Here is a 20,446-nt window from a genome sequence, read left to right as displayed (position 1 = left end):
TCAGAAGCCTTTGATTTCTGTGACAACTGCAGCCTCTGTCTCCCTGAGACTGTAACCAGAGACGCCAGTTATGGAGCAGACCCTGCTAATGAAGCAGTGCTGCACGCTGGAGGCAGTATGGAGCCGTCCCAGAGGCACAGCTCCTCCAGCAAATCCTCTGAGCCAGTGAAGGACACAGTTCGCTTCTGTGTGGTCCCTTTTGTCTTCTAAAGCCATCCAGTTCTGTTGGGAGAAGTGGGCAGAGGAAGGCAAGAAGTCCATTTCATAACCTGCACGTTGCAATGAGTATCATCCCTACCTTTCCTTATTTGCCTGAATATGAGGCCACCTGGATTTGGCTGTAAGGCTCTCCTCCTAGCCTGTCTGCCCTGGAAAATGCAGGAATACCTGTTGCAAGACATTTCAGTGCAGACTGTATCTTGAATTTAGATGCTCCTCAACCCCCAGTTTTCTACCTCACTGATTTGAATTGGGATCTGGAGATCTTTGTCACCCAGTGTTTTCTGCCTTCCTTTCTTCCTTCCAGGACAGTAAACACTCGCTCATTTAGTTTCTTGTTTTGTACTTCCACTTAGGTTTTCTAAAGTAAGATGGTTTGGGGGCTAAAGCATGAATCATATTGTCTTAGGGATAAAACTCGTCTGAAGTTGCTTCATGCAGAGATGAGCAGGGAAGATTGATCTGGGACAGAACAGTCCAGGCAAAAAAGCAATTGTAGGAAAGGGAAGCAAGCAGATATTGAGGGTGTTATTGTTTACACTGTTCAAAATAGTCCCCACTAACTGGGAAATACCTCAGTTTATCAGGTAACAAGCTTGGAGATGAAGGCTGTGGTTGTCTGCTGGAAAGCCTCCCTTGGATATCAATTTCAAAGCAGCTGGAGTAAGTGTTGCCTCGTACAAACCCAAATTGCCCTCTTTTCTTGAGCCTTGCAAGGACCGTACAGAGATGCTGAGCAGGGCTCCAGGAGGCAAAGACCTCACCCAGACCAGTGCTACAGAAGCAGCTCTGAGCACTCTGCAGGATGGATGAGACTCAGCCCATGAGACTGTTCAGACTGAAGGTGGTAACTTGCTTAGAGCATCACGCATGGAAACTGGTCTAAATGGAGCTGAAGCGCCCTTTCATTAAAACCCCTTCTGCAGGAGTAGTGATCCTGTGTGTTCTCCACCATGCCACTTCTGAAGTGAAATGGGTTCATGCATGCAGCACACTGATGACCGCTTCCACTAGGACAGTCCTGTGTGATTTCAGCGACTACCTAATTGCCTTTTTTATCTTCCTTAGTCTCAGTCAAAACCGCCTCTCTGTCAATGGCGTTTGCAGTCTGTTGAAGTCAGTAAATATCTGCCAGAAGATGATGGAGGTACAAGTCAGGTATGTAGGTCTTGAATCATTCCTGAGGTTAATCCCAATATACAAGTCTGCGGGTTAGATTCTGAGATTTTTGTTGAGTCACCTCAGAAGTGGGGTGGATGAAGAACATAGAATCATAGAATTGTTATGGTTGGAAGAGCCCTATAAGATCATCAAGTCCAACCATCAACCTAACACTGCCAAACCCACTGCTAACCCATGTCCCTCAGCACCACGTCTGCCCTGGGCAGCCTGTGCTAATGCTTGACAACTCTTTGGGTGGAGAAATTTTCCCTAATATCCAATCTAAACCTCCCCTGGCACAACTTGAGGCTGTTTCCTCGTGTCTTGTCGTCTATGCCTTGGGAGAAGAGACCGACCATCCCTTGCTATACCCTCCTTTCAGGGAGCTGTAGAGAGCGAGAAGGTCTCCCCTTGGCCTCCTTTTCTCCAGGCTGAACAATCTCAGTTCCCTCAGCCACTCCTCATCAGACTTGTGCTCCAGACCCCTCACCAGCTCCATTGCTGGACACGCTCCAGCACCTCAACATTGTGAGGGGTGTCCAGAGATGATTACTAACACTGACAGTTGGTAATACATTGCTGTAAGCTGATTTTATCTGAACCAGATAGTTGAGAAGGTACAAAACTGTGTGTCCTTTCATGCGTGGGGGCAGTTTTTGACTCTTTCCTGTTCTCTGGCCTGGGAAGTTTTGGAGAGGGTCTCTGTGGAGTATGAGAACTGGTGACATCTGGAGTGGAGTTGGAAGTTCTGCCCCTGTTCCTTTGCCTTGGAAGCCCCCTGGAGTTCAAGTGTAATAGTTTTGTCTGTACTTTCTCTAACGATTCAGAGAACCTGGGTCATCTGATATTGATTTAAAACTGATGGAGATTATCTTTTGTTTGCTTTAAGAGTGTTTTAAGTGATTGGTTTCACCAAAGAGTTTTGCAGAGCAAAATCAAGCATTCTTAAAACAAGAAGTCCTGTGAATAACCAAAATGTGACATTGATCGATTTCTTCTCTTCTTCACAGCCTTTGTTCTGAGACCGTAGTCCTGAGGTTTACAGAAGACAGAGAGTTTGCTTCCCTTCCTCCTAGGTAAATGGGTGTGCACAAATGGTGTTTTTAGTTCTTATCCTGTTTAGATGCCAAGGGTGACACTTCATCTCAAGCAGTTCTTGCCCCTTCTCCCCTCTGAATCCAAATGTAGTACTTTCTCCTGATTTTCTTAGCCACTTTGGAAGTTGTCCACTGCCTTCTGTAGTGTTTGAGTACATTTTATGTCTCTAGGGGACATTTCAACTCACACCATCCTAAGCAAAGCAGGCTGTTTAATGACAGCTGTGCTATATGATATCAGTGAACAGTAAAAAAAGAAGTGAACCTCACACCTCCAAACCCAATTCCAAAAAGATTCACAGATCCCTGCATGTTTAAAACTGTCTAGTTCACTATGCTATGCATTCTGGATCATGGTACTCATAAATGAAAATAAATTCGGGATTTTATTTTTCCCCTCAGAAAATTATGGGTCAAACCAGCTTAACCCAAATGTTTTCTTTGAGAGATGGTTTTCGGTTGCTCTTGGAGCTGTAGGTTCGTTTCTTTATGCCCTTGTTCTCCATGGACTGAGCCCAGTGTAAAATAGCGTTTCCCACAGTACACCTGCATCCCACCTCTTAGCCATGGAGGAACAGCAGGGCTATTGTGGGATGCAACCCAGTTGTTGTGGCTATGCTTGAAAGAGAGTGGCAGCCTGAGACACTCCTTTAAGGCACCAGGTGACACTTCAAACTCAGATATTTTAGGATTTGGATGTTCCATTTATTTATGAATAGTCAGTTTTTTGCACAGACGTGAACTCTTTTCACAAAACATGTTTAGACAAAAGCTGAATTCTCCATCAAACTGTAGCTTAGGTGAGATATCTGTCTTTTCCCCTTCTCTCCACTTGCCTGCGTGCTCAAGTGTTTGGTTAATCACTGAAAGAAAGAAGAGCTTGCTATTGGCAAAGATATGAGTGTGGGCTAGAGCCAGGGTGGCCCCAGGGACCTGCCAAATTGCTAAAGTGTGAGTGTTTTACCCTTGTCTGGTTCTGTGCTCACTTACTAGGGAAGAGCCCGTGTTCTCTACTGATGACCAACAATATGGAGAGGAAAACCAGATACCTACTGCCCCCAAAACAATAAGGTACCATGGCACATTTTCATTGTATTTCATGCACGTCCTGTCTGGATCCTATAGCTGACACAACCTGCATCTCCAAGTTTGCATGGTGAATTACAAGAGAGCTGGTAGAGGCCCTGTCAGTCAGTCAGTCATCGCTGTGTTCACATTCCCAGCTTGCAGCACTAGAAGCTCTGTGGTTAGTGTCTGTTCTTCTACAGGAGTCAAAATAGATTGTGGGTTGTCCCAACCACAGAACTGGCACGGTGATTGTGTGGTTACTGACTGCATCGGCTGCAGTTGCTGCATTACTGCATTGGAGCTGGCAGTGATAGAGCTTGGGATGTTGGGGGCATTCTCTGCTCATTTGGAGAAATGCATTCTAAGCTGGACCTGTGTTCAGATGCGTATCAGATCATGCTCTGACTCCAGCACAGAGTGCATCTCTCTGTTTTGTAGGCTGCAGTGAAGAAGGAAGAAGCCTTCTAACCAGGACCTTGTTGTGCCACAGGTTTTCTTTACCTTGTCTCTTCACTCTCTTTGCAGACAAAAGCTGAAAATACAAATTAGCATTTGTTGCAGACAAAAAAAAAAAAAAGGCAAGATATTTCAAGGGGATTTATTTCATTATTATCTCCTCGTTTATTCTGTTTTTCTGAAGGTCTGAAGTTTACAAGCTTGTTTGTTATTCTGCAGAGCTGCACTATTGTTTTCTCTTTCCCCCTAGACTGACTGACAGTCATTTTCAAGCCAGTGACCTGGAGAAGCTGTGTGCAGTCCTGAAGGAATGTAGCAGCATCTCTGAGCTGGAGTGAGTCCTTCTTAACCCTTATGGTCTTTATCTACAGTTCTTTGGGATATTGAGAAAATGATGCTTTTTTTTTTGTTCTGCAGCATTGGAGAATGTGGTAGAGACATAGCCTTATGAAAGGCATGGCATTACATGGGCTAATATCCTTTGCCAAGGAGACATACAGCTCTCATGCTCTCTTAGGGCAAAGGTTGCAGGATATAAATCTGAAAAAGGGCTGTTTGATCACTTAACCTGATTTTGGGTATTTCAAAAGCTGTAAAACTTTGCTCTGCCATTTTTGCCTTTGGGCCATTTGGGAGCAAAGCTGCAGAGCATGAAGAATCCCACCTAAAATTAATGCGGCAGCCTGTGTTTTGGCTGGTGATCCCACATATAGTGTGCAAGGACCTTTGTCATCAAAGCGCTTTCTTCTGTTAGCACTGTGTGTGGGGAGTCAGCCTGGTTGCTGACACCAGAAGATGAGCAGACCCAGCCCTGATGGGATGGCTAGCCAACACACATGCTCACACCTAGGTTTTGGGGACAGAACAAGGGCCAACACAAGCATGTCGTCTGGGTACCACCACCCAAGGCCTGGCTGTTCTCTTAGGCCTGACAGCCTGTGGAAGAGACATTTGGCCTTTGCTCTTTTTAAGTAATCATGTCCCTTGATCCTGCATGGTCCATAGCCCATTGTAATCCTTAGGCTCTAATATCAGAGCCTCATATCCTTCTCCAGGACTAACCCGTGGCTCTTCTGTTGGGCCTGTCCAGGTTGATCATTTCTCAGAGCTGTGGACTTCTGGTCCCTTGTAACTGCATTAAAAATCACTGTCAGTCCAGAGGCATCATTGGGTGGACATGAGAAAAGGATGAGCCCTGAGCTGGGTTTTTGGCTCTCTTGTGTTGGTTAATTCCAGTCTCTGGTTTCCCTGTAGGCTTTAGTTGTCGGTGGAGAGGGGCAGTGCCTGTGCTGTTTTGATAAGGGTGCCTGTGTTTTGCTTTCAGAGCTCTAGTTACTAAGAACTGATTGTGTCTATTGTTTCTTATATGAAAATTAAATGCCTTTCTTTAAATCCTAGCCTATCAAATAATTATCTGGGAGATGAGGGACTTTTGCAGCTGTTTCAGTTCCTCCCGAATTTGAAAATGTTAAGTTCTCTCAAGTGAGTAGCTCCTGTTTCTCCTTACTCATGGATGGGTTTTTGTGGGAGTATTGTTTGTGGAAGCGCAGTCCACATTTGGGAAGGACCCTTGAGGATCAAGAGCAGTTATATTCTGTGTCTGTTGAGGGTAGATCCACTGTGCTCTCTGGTCTGTCCCACCTCTAGTCCAGAAGAGATTGACTCCACTTGAAGCTTGATAGAGCTCAGTGCCTGAGAGGCTATGTACTCAGTCCTCCATGAAGGAGGCAGGTGGTCTTGTGTGCAGGTGTGGCACCTGCTTTCTAAAACAGGCTGAAATCTTTAGCAGGCCACTGAATTTTTGCTCTCCCAGTTCCTCATCGGGAGGGAGAGCAGTCCTTCCTCTCCTGAGATGGCCGTCTTTAGAAGATAAATGCTGGGGAGCTCCAGCTTCAACAGCGGAGTCTGAATTCAGCTGCAGTGGCGGCTTATGTTTATCTGGGTATTTTACCTGACACTCCCATTGGAAGTGCAGTGTAAAGGACTGTGGCTTAAGGAGTATAGCACTATTTTGCTGTATTGAAAGATATATTTATTGTTCCTGTTTGATCAATTGAGCTGTTCTCTAGCCAAAACTGTTCCAGTTACTGACAGTCCGCAGCTTCTCTTCACGTCAATGCAATAAAACACACTGCTGTTATCTGTTTTTTTCCTCCACCATCAAGCATACTGCCCATGGTCACAGTAGATACAGTAGACCTGAGCATGGTCTTAATTAGTGTGGGTTTTGCACTGCCACAACTGCACTTACAGCCAAAGAGTTGTTTTTGCCTTGCATCGTTTTATTGAAATACAAGGGATTCCATTTAACCATAAGAACAAACTTGTGTGATGAGGATGGTGCATCACTAGAACAGGTTGCCCAGAGAGATTTTGGATTCTCCATCTTTGGAGATGTTAAAAACCCATCTGGACGATGTTCTGAGCAGTCTGCTCTTGTATAATTCTTCTCTGAGCAGGAGAATTTGACTAGATCATCTCCAGAGGTCAATTCCAGCCTCAATTATTTTGTGATTCTCTGAGCTCTAAAGGTGAGGGACGAATTTAAAAAATACTGGAGTGAGTTGTGTTTGCAGAACTGTAGTTGGAAACACAGGCAGAAGGTGGCAAAGAAGCAGTGTCTGAGAGTGTTGGACAAGGATCGCTGTTATTGGGTGACGCAGTGTAAATTACTTTTCTTGCAGCAGCTGATTTTCATCTCTTCTACCTGTAGGCTTAATGACAACCAGATCTCCCTGAACTCTGTGTTTTTCTTAGCTCAGTCCTTATCTACGTTGGAACACATTAAAACAATGAACCTCAGGTATGGCCAGCAGTACGTTTCCTATTTTTTTGCTGTTTAAGACCTCAAGCTCTGGTTTTTGCAGAGTTATACAGGACCACATGTCTTCAAACTCCATCCTAATTGTGGTCTTTTCTGGTTACAGCTTAGGACATGCACAGGTGGTTCATGTAACCTTTTGGGAAAGAATCAGGTAAGATCACACCCTTTCATCTGTCAGCCTTTCAGACTCCTCCTTATGACATCTTATATAGATGGTGATGTGTGAGTCCCTGAGGTGTGCCAATTAAAGAGCCATTTGGCTCCAGACTCCAGTCAGGGTGGTGGAAGCCCGGTGAGCTGTTCCATTGCTGATTGACAGCAGCTTGAGCATATGGAGCAGATGGCAGGTATGGAGCCTGTTGGGCAAGGGCAGAGCAAATGCCCAAAGTGCTGAGTGGATGCAGAACTCTCTGGAGGCTGGAAGAGGAATGATAAGGCCTTTTTTCTTCAGAGGGTGACGTGAAGCTAATTCTGGCAGGTGGTGGGAAAAGGCAGACTGGAACATGAGGCCACTGCCACCACGTCACCCTCTTCCCCAGCTGCAGCGTGGGGAGTCGGCTACTTGGGGGCAGTCACATCAGTGGTAATCACTCATGGAATAAACCTTCTTTCCCCAGGGTCAGAAGTACCAGCAGATGGAGAAGTAGTTTCCTGGTGCACGCCAAGCACGAAGCAAAAGGACAGTGCTTTCGGTATGGCAGCCTCAGCTTCCTTTTGTCAGCCAGAAGTGTAGGAAGGCAGGGCTGGGGGGTCTGTATCTATAGCGCAATGTGTTGAACAGATGCGTCCCCTCCAGCTACATCTCCTCAGAGAGCTGTCCTGTGCCCTGCCTGCCTGCAGGGACAGACTCAGCTCTCTTGGAAAGCAGACGTTTCTTTCCTCTGCTTATATCCTGTCATTCCACATGAGACACCTCTGGAAAAGGTCCATCTTTAATATATGTCTCTTCCATCCTCTTCCCTGCTGAAACTGGTCAGGGAGGCCAGTCCCCAAAATAGTACTTGGTTACACGGGAGAAGGTCTTAGCTGGTGTAATTTAGCAAAGCCTCAAAGAGATTCAGCCAGCTGGCATCAACCCAGGCCTGCAGGTATTTGTACTTGGTGGTCACTGGAGGGACACAGTGATATGCCAGAGGTGGCTGGATGAATAATACATCCTCTTGGGACAGACTTGGGATGTCCACCCCTACAGGCCTATATGGGAAAATAAATAGTGCATCTGTTGCTTGCCTGGGCTTGAGGGGATTGTCTTGCTTTCCTGCAGAGGAAGCTTCTACCCAGAAATAATGAGATAAAGATCTGGCTGGCTACTACATTCCTGGTTTGTCACCCAGGAAGGCTTCTGTGATCTCCTTCTTGGAGAAGGACATAGGAGGGCACCATTCCCAGCCTTGTTCTGGGAGAGCTGAGACAATGCTGAGCAGGGAAAGATGCTGTCTGGTCTCCTGAGACAATTTAAGTACCAATGATGTGGCTCTAGGGAGGCAACACCCAAAGTAACATGGTATTTTGGTGGACCGGCTCTCTTGAATCAACTCAGAGCTGGTGAAATCCTCTGGTTGTGACAGGTTTTGACTTCTCGGGTCCTAGGTGGTGGGTAGCAAAATATATGTAGTAGAAGCAAGAGGGTTGCTATGGGTCTCATCTTAAGATCACAGAACAGAATCACAGAACCGTCAGGGTTGGAAGGGACCTCTGGAGATCATCTAGTCCAACCCCCCCACCAGAGCAGGGTCACCTACAACAGGTTGCACAGGACAGCATCCAGGCAGGTTTTGAATGTCTCCAGAGTGGGTGACTCCACAACCTCTCTGGGCAGCCTGTTCCAGTGCTCCACTACCCTCGAGGTAAAGAAGTTCCTCCTCATGTTAAGATGGAACTTCCTATGTTCAAGCTTGTGCCCATTACCTCTAGTCCTATCACTGGGCACCACTGAAAAAAGACTGCTCCCATCCCCCTGGCATCCTCCCTTTAAGTATTTGTAAGTATTAAAAAGATCCCCCCTCAATCTTCTTTTCTCTAGACTAAAGAGACCCAAGTCCCTCAGCCTTTCCTCATAAGAAAGGTGCTCCAGTCCCCTAATCATCTTTGTAGCCTGTTGCTGGACCCTCTCCAGCAGATCCCTGTCCTTCTTGAACTGGGGAGCCCAGAACTGGATGCAGTATTCCAGATGCGGCCTCACCAGGGCAGAGTAGAGGGGGAGGATGACCTCCCTCGACCTGCTGGCCACACTTTTCCTGATGCAACCCAGGATGCCATTTGCCTTCTTGGCCGCCAGGGCACATTGCTGGCTCATGGTCATCCTGTTGTCCAGCAGGACTCCCAGGTCCCTTTCCACAGAGCTGCTCTCCAGGAGGTCAGCCCCTAACCTGCACTGATGCATGGGGTTATTCCTCCCCAGATGCAGTACCCTACACTTACCCTTGTTGAATTTCATAAGGTTTCTCTCTGCCCAACTCTCCAGCCTGTCCAGGTCTCGCTGTAAAGCAGCGATGTGAGGCTCTGGGCTATGAGGAGAGTGTTGTCATACCATGGTCATGGGAAATGTTTAACTCCTGTGTGCTTTGCTTGCTTCAGTCTCAGGGACTGCACAGTGAGCCCTGAGGATGTGACCAGGCTGTGCCAGATACTGTCTCAATGTCCCCAGCTGACAGAAATCGAGTAAGTGTTGTGAACTCGCCAACCTTGCCTGCCTGCCTGTCTGTCTCCCCAACCTGCAGATACAGAGTCAGCGTTCAGCTTAGCAGCTAGTGTAAATTGGCTCTCCTCTCACCACAGCCTCCTAGAAATCCCCACAAAACTTCACCCAGATGCTTAGATAAACCCACACCTTCCATTGCCCTCTCTGCTTCAGTTTGGCCTCTCCTAAGTCTACCATGTCTGTGTGTAAACACCCCAGAACACGTATGTGTTCTCATATTCTTTCTCAATCATATGGCTATACACAAATATTTTCATCTACTCCTCCAGACCCTGGCTTGCAGTATAGCCAGAGCAAGAGCACCTGGCCCATTATGCCATAAACCAAACTCCTGAAGAGCTGCTCACTCCAGACAGGAGCTGGGCACTAAGAAAATTAGAAGAATACTGCTCACAACAGAAACGGAGTAATGATAAATAAAGATAATACAATATCCGTATTGCATGCAGGAAATACGTCAATAGCATAATTTTCTAAACTTATGGTAATGGAAAAGTAAGACTTAAAACTAGAATGTTAATTGGCTGTAGGATGTAGAAGAACACTTATAGGATCAGCCTATAAGGACTAAATCTCACCCAACTTTCAGGGCATTTCTGGACATGTCCTTTTTCAGAACTTACCTGTAACATGCCCATGCACATGTGTGTGTGCACATCCATGTGGATTTTATAGAAATATTTACAGATTGTCCTAGTTTCTCTTGGAATTTATTTCGTTCCATGTTTTACAGTCTGTCTGGAAATTCCTTGAGTGACCAGAGCATTGAGAGATTACTGAGCTTCCTGCCATACCTCTGTCATCTGACACTACTGAGGTAATGTTTGGGGTCCTTGCTTTGATTGCTGCCATGAAACATGGGTTTGGAAAGCACTAATACCACAGCATATCTTAGGAGCATTAATTGGTAATTGTAGATTAACTAGCTAGGCAAAGAAAATGCAGAAATTCTTTCATACCCATTCCTGTCTTGTTTCTAGAACCAAAGCAGCACTGAACCTTTTTTCTTTAATGATCTACAGAGGGGGGAAAAAAGGACAGGAGGAGAAATACCCGCCCTAGGCATGGCAACCCAGATAATCCTCACTTAGCAGGTCCCATGGAATGTGACTTCCAGCACCCATAACAGATGTAGGACTTGATGGTTGACACACCGTGATGGCACGCCACCCGTATGCATGGTCAGCATCCCACAGCTCTACCCCTGCAGGGATCTGGCATCCTGCCGCACTCAACACCACAAGTGTTTCCTGGCAGTATATGAGCCATTTAGGCTGGGAATTTGGGCTAGAGGGGTGCTAACACGGCCTGGGGCACTCCCACCATGTGGGCAAAAAGCCCAGAAGGAGCTTGGCCATCTTTTTTGAGATGTTGTAGCATGGAGGAGCTGCAGTGTCTCAAGAGACTGAATTTGCCCACTCATGAGGTTGCTTCCAGTCCGGGGTATCTCTAGTCCAGTAGCCCTGAAAAGGAGTTGTTCAGTGTAAACCCTTGCTCTGTACTCCCTTTTTAGTCAAAGGAGACTAAAGGAGACTCTCCTTTGGTTAAAGGAATGCTGTTGCCAGTGCTCAAAACTTTAGATCCTTACTCACTGATCTTGAGTTAAATGGGGCAGATCCAGCCTTTTGCATCTCAAAGTAAACAATGGGAATATTGAGCCATGTGTATCGGAACCTTTCTTTTGGGGAGATGATTTCATTGTTCTTTCTTTCTCCTCCTTTTCAGTATTAGGAATGGCACATTTTCCCCACGTTGCACTGTCTCCCTCCTCAACTCCATCAATCTCTGTGAGCGGATCAGGCTGGTAGAAGTCCGGTAAGGCACTCCGAATGTTTGGTGGCCAGCAGCTCAGCTTTAAGGGGACTACAAAGCTTGTTGTCTTTGAAGAGCATTGCTGAAGGACTGTCTTTTGTGTTTGCTTCAGGTCAAGTGAAAATGCTTTTTTGCATTTAAGAGCAAGCATGCGAAGCCAAAAGACATCCTGCAGGTACTGGCATATGACACTTAATTATAATTCACTTGTTTCGATTAGGTTTGAAACACTAGTGCAGGCAGCCAAATCTCCCCTTGTACGAAGAACTCATGGGCTGATAGTCAAGGAGCTTGGGCTAGCAGCGGAAGCATTAGGGCTCAAATCAACTGCCTAAGTGCAACTCAGTACCATTTGAGGTTCATTAGGGTAGGGTGTGCCCTTCTTGGGTGGCCACTGGACTACTCATGATCATCTTGCATGGCACCAAATTCTGCTGCACAAGCAACTGCCAATGCCTTTTCCAAATGCGTGTCTCAAATTCTGGGTGATAATCTCCATATGAACTTCAGCGTGATGAGTATGTGACACGTGTCTGCAGCCTCTCTGGGAGTTAGGGTTGCTGGCTGCCCCTGTAAAGACGATTGTAACATCTCTCCAGTTAGGCACCAAGGAGATGGCAAAAAATGTGAAAAGACCTGTTTCCCACTTACAACATGGGGTTTGTCATTACTAACCTCAGGGAGGTGTTAGGAGAAATATCAAACATTGACACGGCTAAGGGCATTCATCTTGGCGAATGTTGCAGGGAGACTGGTGTGAAAACACGACTGCTGATGGGCAGCTCTCACTGCTCAGGCTGAGCCTGGTTGCTGGCCATGCTTTAACTCTCTTGCTGTCTTGTACGCAGGCTGACGGACTGTGCCATCGGTCAAGGGCAGATAGATGAGCTCTGCGGAGTCCTGGGGCGGCGTGGGTGGCTGGCAGAAGTAGAGTAAGTGGGGCTTGGGTTGTGACCATGACCTTGAATGGGAGTCACTGAGGGAGAGCTGGGTTGGCGTGGTTCAGCATTGCCTGGGGATTCCCAGCCTGTCTGTGTGTATGTGTGCTCATTCAGACTATTTGGAAATAAAATTGGTTAGTAATCATAAAGGTCCTTTATATATACATTTTAAGAGGGCTTGAGCTGGTGGGACGTCTTCCTTGGGGTTTTCGCTCTGTAGCTGTTTTGAGGCATTTGTTGCTTCATCTGAGCTTGTGTTCAGAGCTCTTCCTCTGAGCTTGCTCTGGAACTTATGCATGAGATAGTTTTGTAGGGCAGCAGTTTGTTTTAGACAGACCTTTAATGTCAGAACTGGGATTTAAGTCCAGGAAGTTTGGCTTTTTCCTTCAAAGCTTCTCAGAGGAGCACTGCTGCTTAAAAGGCTGAGTTTTGGTTGGCCACCTTGTTCTTCTGCCTTTCAGTCTCTCCAGGAATCAGCTGGGAGATGAAGGCCTGAGGTGCCTCTTGGACCACTTGCATCGAGTGCCTGTTACCTGTTTCCTCAAGTAAGAAAACATAACTGTGAACGTGAGGTGCCCTGGTAGAAAGGTGTTCACGCGATCCCTCGTGAAGTCATGGTTCTTGTCCCCTCCTGCCTTAGGAGGTAAGGTCTGAGTGAGCCATGAACACAGCTCAAGACCTCCAGGCCAGGGTGACTCAAGGTCTGATCCAAAACCTGCTGAAGTAAGTAAAAGTCTTTCTATTAACATCAGCAGGAGATAACAAGGCCCAGAGTAGTGTGACAGAAGTTGACCCAGTCCCCTGAGTTTTCAGTACATCACTTTTCTGTGTGCATTGTCCATTTTGAATCGCTCAAGGCCCATAGGTGCTGTGAGCTTAGCTGTGCCCTGCTCCAGCATGTCCCCTTCCCTTTCTGGTGGAGAAGCAACCGCTCCAGCTTTCGGCTGCTTCTGTAGTGCAAAGAGGCCAGTTAGAAGTTGGCTGCATCACCCAAGTCACTAGTGTTGTGTCTTGGGGCAGTTTGGTGCATTTAGCACAGCTGAAGGGGCCCAGCACCCCACAGACTGTTCTGCCTTCGGTGGCAACTTGAATTTTGCCGCTGTGGCTGAGGAGCCCGGGGACAACCCTGAGTCTTAACACCTGAAAAACCTTCCTTCTCCACAGTCTCAGCCATAATCAGATTTCTCAGGATGGAGTTCTGCATCTCATAAATGCCTTTGCCACATCTGGAAGCACCACTGAAGTTCAAGTCAGGTATGTGTTTCTCCTTACTAATTCCTGACTCTTCCCTGCATGTTTTCCTCTTAATTATCCTGAAGTTTGTGATCTTCGGGCAATAATGACAAGGGCCACATTTTCAACTATCTTTATGTGTATGTGCATGCAAAGCTTTTGTTTATGTCTGTTTCTACTGGCCAAACACAGCTGCCAAGGAGAAAGCTAACAGAGCAGTTGTTCTGCGGGGCCAAGCCATTTTTGTGTTTAAAGACACAGGTATTCAGCTGTACTAATTGTTGTCATGTGTGTGTCTGTAAATGAACATCTTCAGGGCAGGAGTCAGCATTTGCTCTCTAAAAATGTGGTCCCTAATTCACTTCAGTATGTTGAGATTTCAGAGTGAGTCTGTTGAAAGCAATTTCCAATATTCTTTACTTGGATTTGTATCTTTATCTCCTTTCCTCTCTGGCAAAAATAGCCCATGGGGTCTGGGCTTGTTGCACTGGCATGAACTGCTTTTTCTCACGGATTCAAATCAGAACGCTGGGCCGTGATGCAGATCTGCCCTTATCAGTGTTTGTGTTCACGTAGAGTAGTTGGTCTGTCATGAACCAAATTTAACCAGGGTCACTTCCATTCATTCCTGCAGTTAAATGTGGGTGCTGAATCTTTTGGCTGGGCTATTTTAAAGCCGATCACTCTCCTGTTTTAGCTCTCCCCAGAGCTTGGCAGTGTGTGCAGGGACAGGAGGAGACAGACAGAAGCAGGGCAGATCAGGGCTGCTTCTCTAGCCACCAGTGCTGCCTTATGCCAATTTAGCATTAGCAAAACCTTATTGAAGCATTTGCCTGGGCCGGTTTGTTGTAGGGAGAGGTGAGCTGGGCCAGGTACTTCTGTAACTGCTGTGCTGCAATGTGCAGTTTGATGTATTGTTAAATTCTGACTGCTCGGAAAGCAGTCAGAAAAAAATTTCCCCTTCAAATCTTACACTCGTGTGTCTTCTCTGTGCAGTCTGTGCTCGAAAGCAACTTTAATCATCAAGTTGACAAGCAGAGATGATCCAAGAAAGATTTTGAGGTAACAGTACAGATTCTTTTTGGTGATTTCTTTGATAAAGTTGGTGTCCTTTTCCTAGGGACAAGGCGGACAAAACCTCTTGCACCCCCCAGCTCCTCACACAGTGATATTTTGCACTAATAGATGATACGTTTCCTTTGATTCACTTTCTGAGAAGAGTTTTCTCATGTCACAGAGAATCCCACATCCCTTTCTCTCATTGCTTCCCCACTGACCATTCCTCACGTAGGAACCTGTAGGTGTCCTTACAGTCCCTGTCACAAAAAGCTGCACCATTAGCATACACATATGCAGTATCAGAACATCTCAAAATATGCTTTTGAGGTGTTGCCATGATGTTTTTTGGAAGCCCTGCAAGGCATTTAAGGTTTCAGTGACATCCTTCTTTCTCTGCGGGAGATGCCTGAGATTTCTGCATCAGAAAGCCTGAACTGTTTGTAAGGAACTAAGACTATTCTCTTTTGCATCTTTTCAGACTCACAGAGTGCAACTTTCAGCCAGAGCACTTGGAAAAGTTGTGCTTGCTCCTGGAAAAGTCCACTGGTCTGACAGAGTACATGTGAGTTAACGGCTGCTTGGACCCGTTTGGCTGGGCTCGTTTGTCAGCTATTCATTACCATGACCTTTGGTTCTAGATCCTCAAATAACAATGTGACAGTCCAAGCTGCAGAGAGACTTTTGCATTCACTGCGGAAAAATCGGGGTCCTCTGAAAATCAGGTACTGTGTCACTGTGCTGTTTTAGATACTGATCTGAGGCTGGTCTGATCATCTAAGATCTCCTGTCATCAAAACCAAAAGTGAACTGTGCTTCTTCCAAAGACAGGTAGTGTTGGCCTGAGAAATTCCCATGGGTGACTCTAAGTTATTGGTATTTGAGATTTATCTCCTTGATTCCTACTAAGCATCGTGTAAAGCTGTGGTCATAAACAGTGCTGTCTCTGTAGACCTCTACCTGCCTTACAAAGAAGATTGCTAATTCCGGTGAACACATTCCTACTGTGTCATAAAATCACAGAATCACGGAATGGTTTAGGTTGGAAGGGACCTTAAAGATCATCCAGTCCCACCCCCCTGCCCTGGGCAGGGACACCTCCCACCAGCCCAGGTTGCTCCAAGCCCCGTCCAACCTGGCCTTGAACACCTCCAGGGATGGGGCAGCCACAGCTTCTCTGGGCAATCTGTGCCAGGGGCTCATCACCCTCACAGTGAAAAATTGCTTCCTGATATCTAACCTAAATCTCCCCTCTTCCCGTTTGAAGCCATTACCCCTTGTCCTATCATTACATGCCCTTGTGAAAAGTCCCTCTCCAGCTTTCCTGTAGCCCCCTTCAGATACTGGAAGGCCGCTATAAGGTCACCCCAGAGCCTTCTCTTGTCCAGGCTGAACAACCTCAACTCTGTCAGCCTACCTTCAAAGGAGAGGTGCTGCAGCCCTCATCTTCGTGGCCCTCCACAGTGCACCTGGGTAACGAACTCTTCACTTCTCCCAAAATGTCTTGCATTAAAGCACAAGGGCCAGGCTCTCTCTCGTTGCTGTCAGTGGTAGGCAGGCAGGAGGGAAGTTCATGTTTGTGTTCACCTTTTCAGGGAAGCTGGGCTCCTTCTCTGTTTTTTCCCAGTTTGCAGCCTGTTTCCTATGTAGACATTCCTCTGAGGAGCACAGCAGCCTTTCTGTGTGTATTAGAGTGCTGAGCACTCAGCTGCCAGAGGCAGAGGTGCACCCGTGCATGTGAATAAAGCAGAGCTGCTTATATTCTGCTTTGCAGCATAGAAGAGCCATGGGTATGTAAAGAAAGTGTCACAAACCTTCTTGAGCTGGCTGTCCAGGCCTGTGGAAACATTACTGAGATCACGTAAGTAGTATCTCAAATTCTGGTATTGTTTAGATATTTTCTTTTAGCCTGATGTTTTTAAGGAAATGGGATCGAAGTCAGCGCTTTACCTTGCACTTCAGCTCTTCATTCTCTGTCTCCAGTGCATTTGTAAGCTGTTAGCCAACTTGAAGCAAGTTTGACCCAAATGTCTGGCGGATAGAAGTGCTTAGAAGGTTTGTGGTTGCACACCTTAGTAGGTGTAGCAGAAAGGAGACCACGTTCCTGGTCTCCCTTGGGAGAAAGGGTGCCCAGATTAGGCTGGCTTTGGAACTAGTTTAAATACTGCAGACCTCTTCAGAGGTGGGTGGTTAGCATTCATACACCAGCATAGTCCTGGGCCGTCCAGTCCTCCTGATTTTTCTTCTGGAAAATAGCATTTGCTCTCCCTCAAGAGTTCACAAGCTTATGATGTTCTCTAAACTCTACCTTTCCAGGATATGTAAAGACAAAACCCTGTTCCAATTAGGCATAAGGTTCCCACACTGCCTGGAGAAGGTGGAATCGCTCAGCAGGTGAGAAAGTGACTATTTGTCATTATTTTCTGCTTGTTCTGAAACTCATCATGGGATGAAAAACATCTTCAGAGTGTCTGAGGCTCTGGTCTCCATGGGTTTGGTCTTAGAGGGCAGAAGGAACACAGGCACACAGGCAGAAGGAACATTCACGTGCATGTGTCTTTCAGGCCACCCTCCTTCAGGCCCATAACGGACCTGCACGAGGTAAAAAAAATCTACCTACCTTCCCCACAGGACAAGGAGCACTCAGGAGACATGAGAACTTTGAAAACTCTTAAGACACACAGGTGTCTGCATGAATGTATAGAGAAGGAACAGCATTAGTGTCTTTTTCCCTTTGTGTAGCTGAAGGAGAAGGCAGCTGTCGTCTTGTGCAGTTGGGGAAGGGCTGTGTTTCTCTGCACTGGCCTGTGGTGTGGATGGGACATAGCAGGAGAGCCCAGGGAAAGCACTTGCAAAGCTCGGATCTGTTCCCAAGCCTTGGCCCGAAGGGGCACCAGACGCTGCAGTGGGCATCGGCTGATCATCACTGACAGTTTTGTTGTGTGTTTGTATCCTGCAGATTGAATCTGTACACACCAGAAATCAAGCACGCTTGCTTCTACCAAAGGGTTCGTGAAAAATGCGCTCAGCTTCAGGAATTGAGGTGAGCTGCCAGGCATTGTAGAGGATTTTTTGGGGGGAAGGGGGTAGCTTGTCCTTGTGTGTGCAGGAGAGGACAGAGCAGGGCAGGCCAGTGCAAGGTCCCAGTCCCTGCCTACTGGGTCCCCTACTTAGAGTGTTTGGATGGAAAATAGAAAAGACCCATAGACCTAGTGGCTTCCTGGGGTATCCTTTGAAGACATCTAAATCTCCCCTGTGCCCGGATAACCTGTACTCTCTTATCGCGGCGGGGAACTCCCGTAGGACCTTGGCAAGTGTCGGTGTCGTGACACTTCTTCAGTGGCCCTGCACGGGTGTGCTTTGGTTGTGGGCTTGGTACAGACCTTTCATCATCAGTGGACGTAGCCCAGATCTGTTGTTCTGTTCTTGCAGATGGTCTCATGTTGAGCTCCACAATGATGAAGCAGAAATGCTAGTCAGGATTTTACTACCTCTTCCAGAACTGAAGAAGTTTGGGTATGTCCCCAGACAAGGTCTTTTCCATGTCTTTATTGTTTGCTCAACTCTGCACCTTACCCTGATCCTCTCTGAAACACTCTTTGTCTGGAACATGGCTACGAGCTCCATAATCTGGCCATGTCCAGGTTGTGAACTCAACAGCTTTCTGCAGTTCTTGCTAGAGGTGGTTATAGGGGCGCTGTGTGCGTGTTTTGAAGTGTTTTTCTCTTCCCCATTTTTGAAGTGAAAGCAATTTGAGACTGAGACCTTGGCTCTTGTTTACATTGCAGGTAATTTTATATTCCCCTACTGTGTAAAAGAGCTTTTTTTGGTATGAATAGCATTCAGTCCTTTTCACAGCCCTCTTCAACTGCCTGTAAGCGAGAGGCAGGCATCTCTGCCCAGGGAAATGCTGGGGGTTGGTTGGCCCAGGCAGGGACTGTGCTGGTGTGGTACATCCACATCATGTGAGCATCTCTCATCTACCTAGTCCTCGTAGTCCTGTACATGAGAGGCGTGGAAACCTCTCCAAACTTACTGGTCCCTGATGTCCATGCTGGCTGGGGTTTGGGATGGGGCAGCTTGCTTGTCAGTGAAGTAAACTCCTCTTTCTCAGTGTTCAGAGACCTGACCTTCTTATTTGATCCTTGCTGTTTTGCAGGCTGACGTCTAGCAGTATTATGCCAACTGGAATTGATTACTTGATCACGGGCTTGCAGAATTGCCAGGCCATTGAAGAGCTCAAGTGAGTGTTTTGTTACCAGGCTTTCCAGAGGTTTCCAGGTCTTTCTAGAAGCTTTAGTTAAACTGCAACCTCTATTTTGCCTGTACTGTCGACAGATGTAGTTTTTCTGATGGCTGGAGAACTGCAGATAGGAAAGAAGCAACGATTCCTTTTTATTTACAATGAACAATGAGTGAGAGAGACAGAAATCTGTAGTCTGTGGGAGGCAGTGGAGAAACAAAGTGTTTTGGTAGCTGGTTTTCACATGGATCATGTCCCATTTGGGAGGCAGTGTTTCCCGTGCAGCAATCCCAGAGCCAGCATTTCACTCTTGGAGGATGATCTGGTGGCCTGCATAGAGATGGCTTTTCCAGGCACCTACATGTAAGGCATCCTTCTGTTACGAAGTACCACGGGAACATGTGTGTCATTATTTCGAGAACTTTGCCATCTTATGGTCACAGTGGCACCTTGCTCCATGAGGGGCTGGGTTCTTGCTCCAAAGATTTGGGATTCTCTTGGTATTTTATTAGGATCCAAACACGTCCAGAATTGCACTACAGAATAAAACTGAAAAGTATTCACAGGGAGCAGAATACACTCTCACTTCTCTTCCACCCTTGTTCTGCTCTCCTCTGCTCTGAGTGCTCACACGACTGCCTGTGGGTAGTTAGTTGTTCCTGTGTTATTTCGTCTTTTAGCCTGGGCCACATGAAACTCAGCAGTGCTGCAATTCCTAAGCTTGTGCTGGGACTTCGTGAAATGCCATCTCTGAAAAGGCTTATGTAAGTATGTGACTGCAGCTTGCCTCCAGCCCAGCTTGTGATATTGAATCACACTAGCTTCATGTCTGTTTTTCTGGGGATGTTGTTTCCAGCTTGGACCATAACAGTATTGGTAATGATGGCTGCTCCAGACTCGCAGAAGCCTTGAGGAATATGCGCTACCTGGAGGAAATCAAGTAAGTTTCTCCTTTCATGCAGTCTCACAGCAGAGAGGTGACTGCTAGTGCCAACGTTTGGCGAGATCCAGATGTGCTTATACATGATGTTGTAACAAAGGTGGGGAGGCTGCAAAATGCTCATGTATGAGGTACCTTGGGCTAGAGGAAATCAGAGACTGATGTTCAGAAGAGGAGAATTTGGTCTAACCCCACTCTGCTGCCGTCACATAGAAAATGGATGAAACAGCATCTGGATTTAAATCTTCTCTGGAATCCCTGGGATCCAGAAGAGGACCTGAAGTCCCCTTCTCTCCTGGGAGAGCCTTGGACTCAGCACTTCCCCGCTCTGAAAAGATCTGAATCTAGAGCCTACGCCAGGCTTGCTCTCCTTTTCTGCCTCTCTTTCTAGCCAGATTCTGTCCATTCTCCACTGTAGTGGTTTGGAAAATAGTAACCAGCTGTTGCCTGTCTTGGTATTCTGGCTGAAGTAATTTCCCACCCGTGAACAAGATCCAGTCATTTTTGATTGCTCCTTGCAAATTTTTTTAAAGCCTCATTAACAGCTATTAGTCTTTCATGAGATAGTTGAGACAAGCAGCTCTTTCATTCTGCTGCCAAGGTCAGAGGTGTCATCCAGCATATGGGAGACATTAAATAAGATCTCGTACTTTGCCTGACACTTAGCATTTTTCTTTACAACACAGCCTTTCTTC

At 46.6% G+C, this 20,446-nt stretch overlaps 1 protein-coding gene across 1 annotated transcript in view; it reads left to right on the top strand.

Annotated features, from left to right (window-relative positions):
* The window catches only part of NLRC5 (NLR family, CARD domain containing 5), a 51,706-nt gene that overhangs the window by 21,782 nt on the left and 9,478 nt on the right, over positions 1 to 20,446 (top strand). Inside the window, exons 13-38 of the mRNA XM_009894490.1 lie at positions 775 to 882; positions 1,288 to 1,377; positions 2,391 to 2,456; positions 3,471 to 3,548; positions 4,252 to 4,335; positions 5,400 to 5,483; positions 6,715 to 6,804; positions 6,929 to 6,976; positions 7,443 to 7,517; positions 9,403 to 9,486; positions 10,260 to 10,343; positions 11,252 to 11,341; positions 11,451 to 11,513; positions 12,187 to 12,270; positions 12,741 to 12,824; positions 13,444 to 13,533; positions 14,509 to 14,574; positions 15,050 to 15,133; positions 15,210 to 15,293; positions 16,343 to 16,429; positions 16,885 to 16,962; positions 17,528 to 17,611; positions 18,001 to 18,084; positions 18,728 to 18,811; positions 19,492 to 19,575; positions 19,668 to 19,751. Coding sequence (XP_009892792.1) covers positions 775 to 882; positions 1,288 to 1,377; positions 2,391 to 2,456; positions 3,471 to 3,548; positions 4,252 to 4,335; positions 5,400 to 5,483; positions 6,715 to 6,804; positions 6,929 to 6,976; positions 7,443 to 7,517; positions 9,403 to 9,486; positions 10,260 to 10,343; positions 11,252 to 11,341; positions 11,451 to 11,513; positions 12,187 to 12,270; positions 12,741 to 12,824; positions 13,444 to 13,533; positions 14,509 to 14,574; positions 15,050 to 15,133; positions 15,210 to 15,293; positions 16,343 to 16,429; positions 16,885 to 16,962; positions 17,528 to 17,611; positions 18,001 to 18,084; positions 18,728 to 18,811; positions 19,492 to 19,575; positions 19,668 to 19,751 — 2,121 coding nt within the window. The remainder of the gene's footprint in view (positions 1 to 774; positions 883 to 1,287; positions 1,378 to 2,390; positions 2,457 to 3,470; positions 3,549 to 4,251; positions 4,336 to 5,399; positions 5,484 to 6,714; positions 6,805 to 6,928; positions 6,977 to 7,442; positions 7,518 to 9,402; positions 9,487 to 10,259; positions 10,344 to 11,251; positions 11,342 to 11,450; positions 11,514 to 12,186; positions 12,271 to 12,740; positions 12,825 to 13,443; positions 13,534 to 14,508; positions 14,575 to 15,049; positions 15,134 to 15,209; positions 15,294 to 16,342; positions 16,430 to 16,884; positions 16,963 to 17,527; positions 17,612 to 18,000; positions 18,085 to 18,727; positions 18,812 to 19,491; positions 19,576 to 19,667; positions 19,752 to 20,446) is intronic.

Source organism: Charadrius vociferus, unplaced genomic scaffold, assembly GCF_000708025.1.
Source record: "Charadrius vociferus isolate BGI_N301 unplaced genomic scaffold, ASM70802v2 scaffold621, whole genome shotgun sequence".
In the NCBI taxonomy this organism is placed as follows: Eukaryota; Metazoa; Chordata; class Aves; order Charadriiformes; family Charadriidae; genus Charadrius; species Charadrius vociferus.
This window is presented reverse-complemented; position numbering and strand designations above follow the sequence as displayed.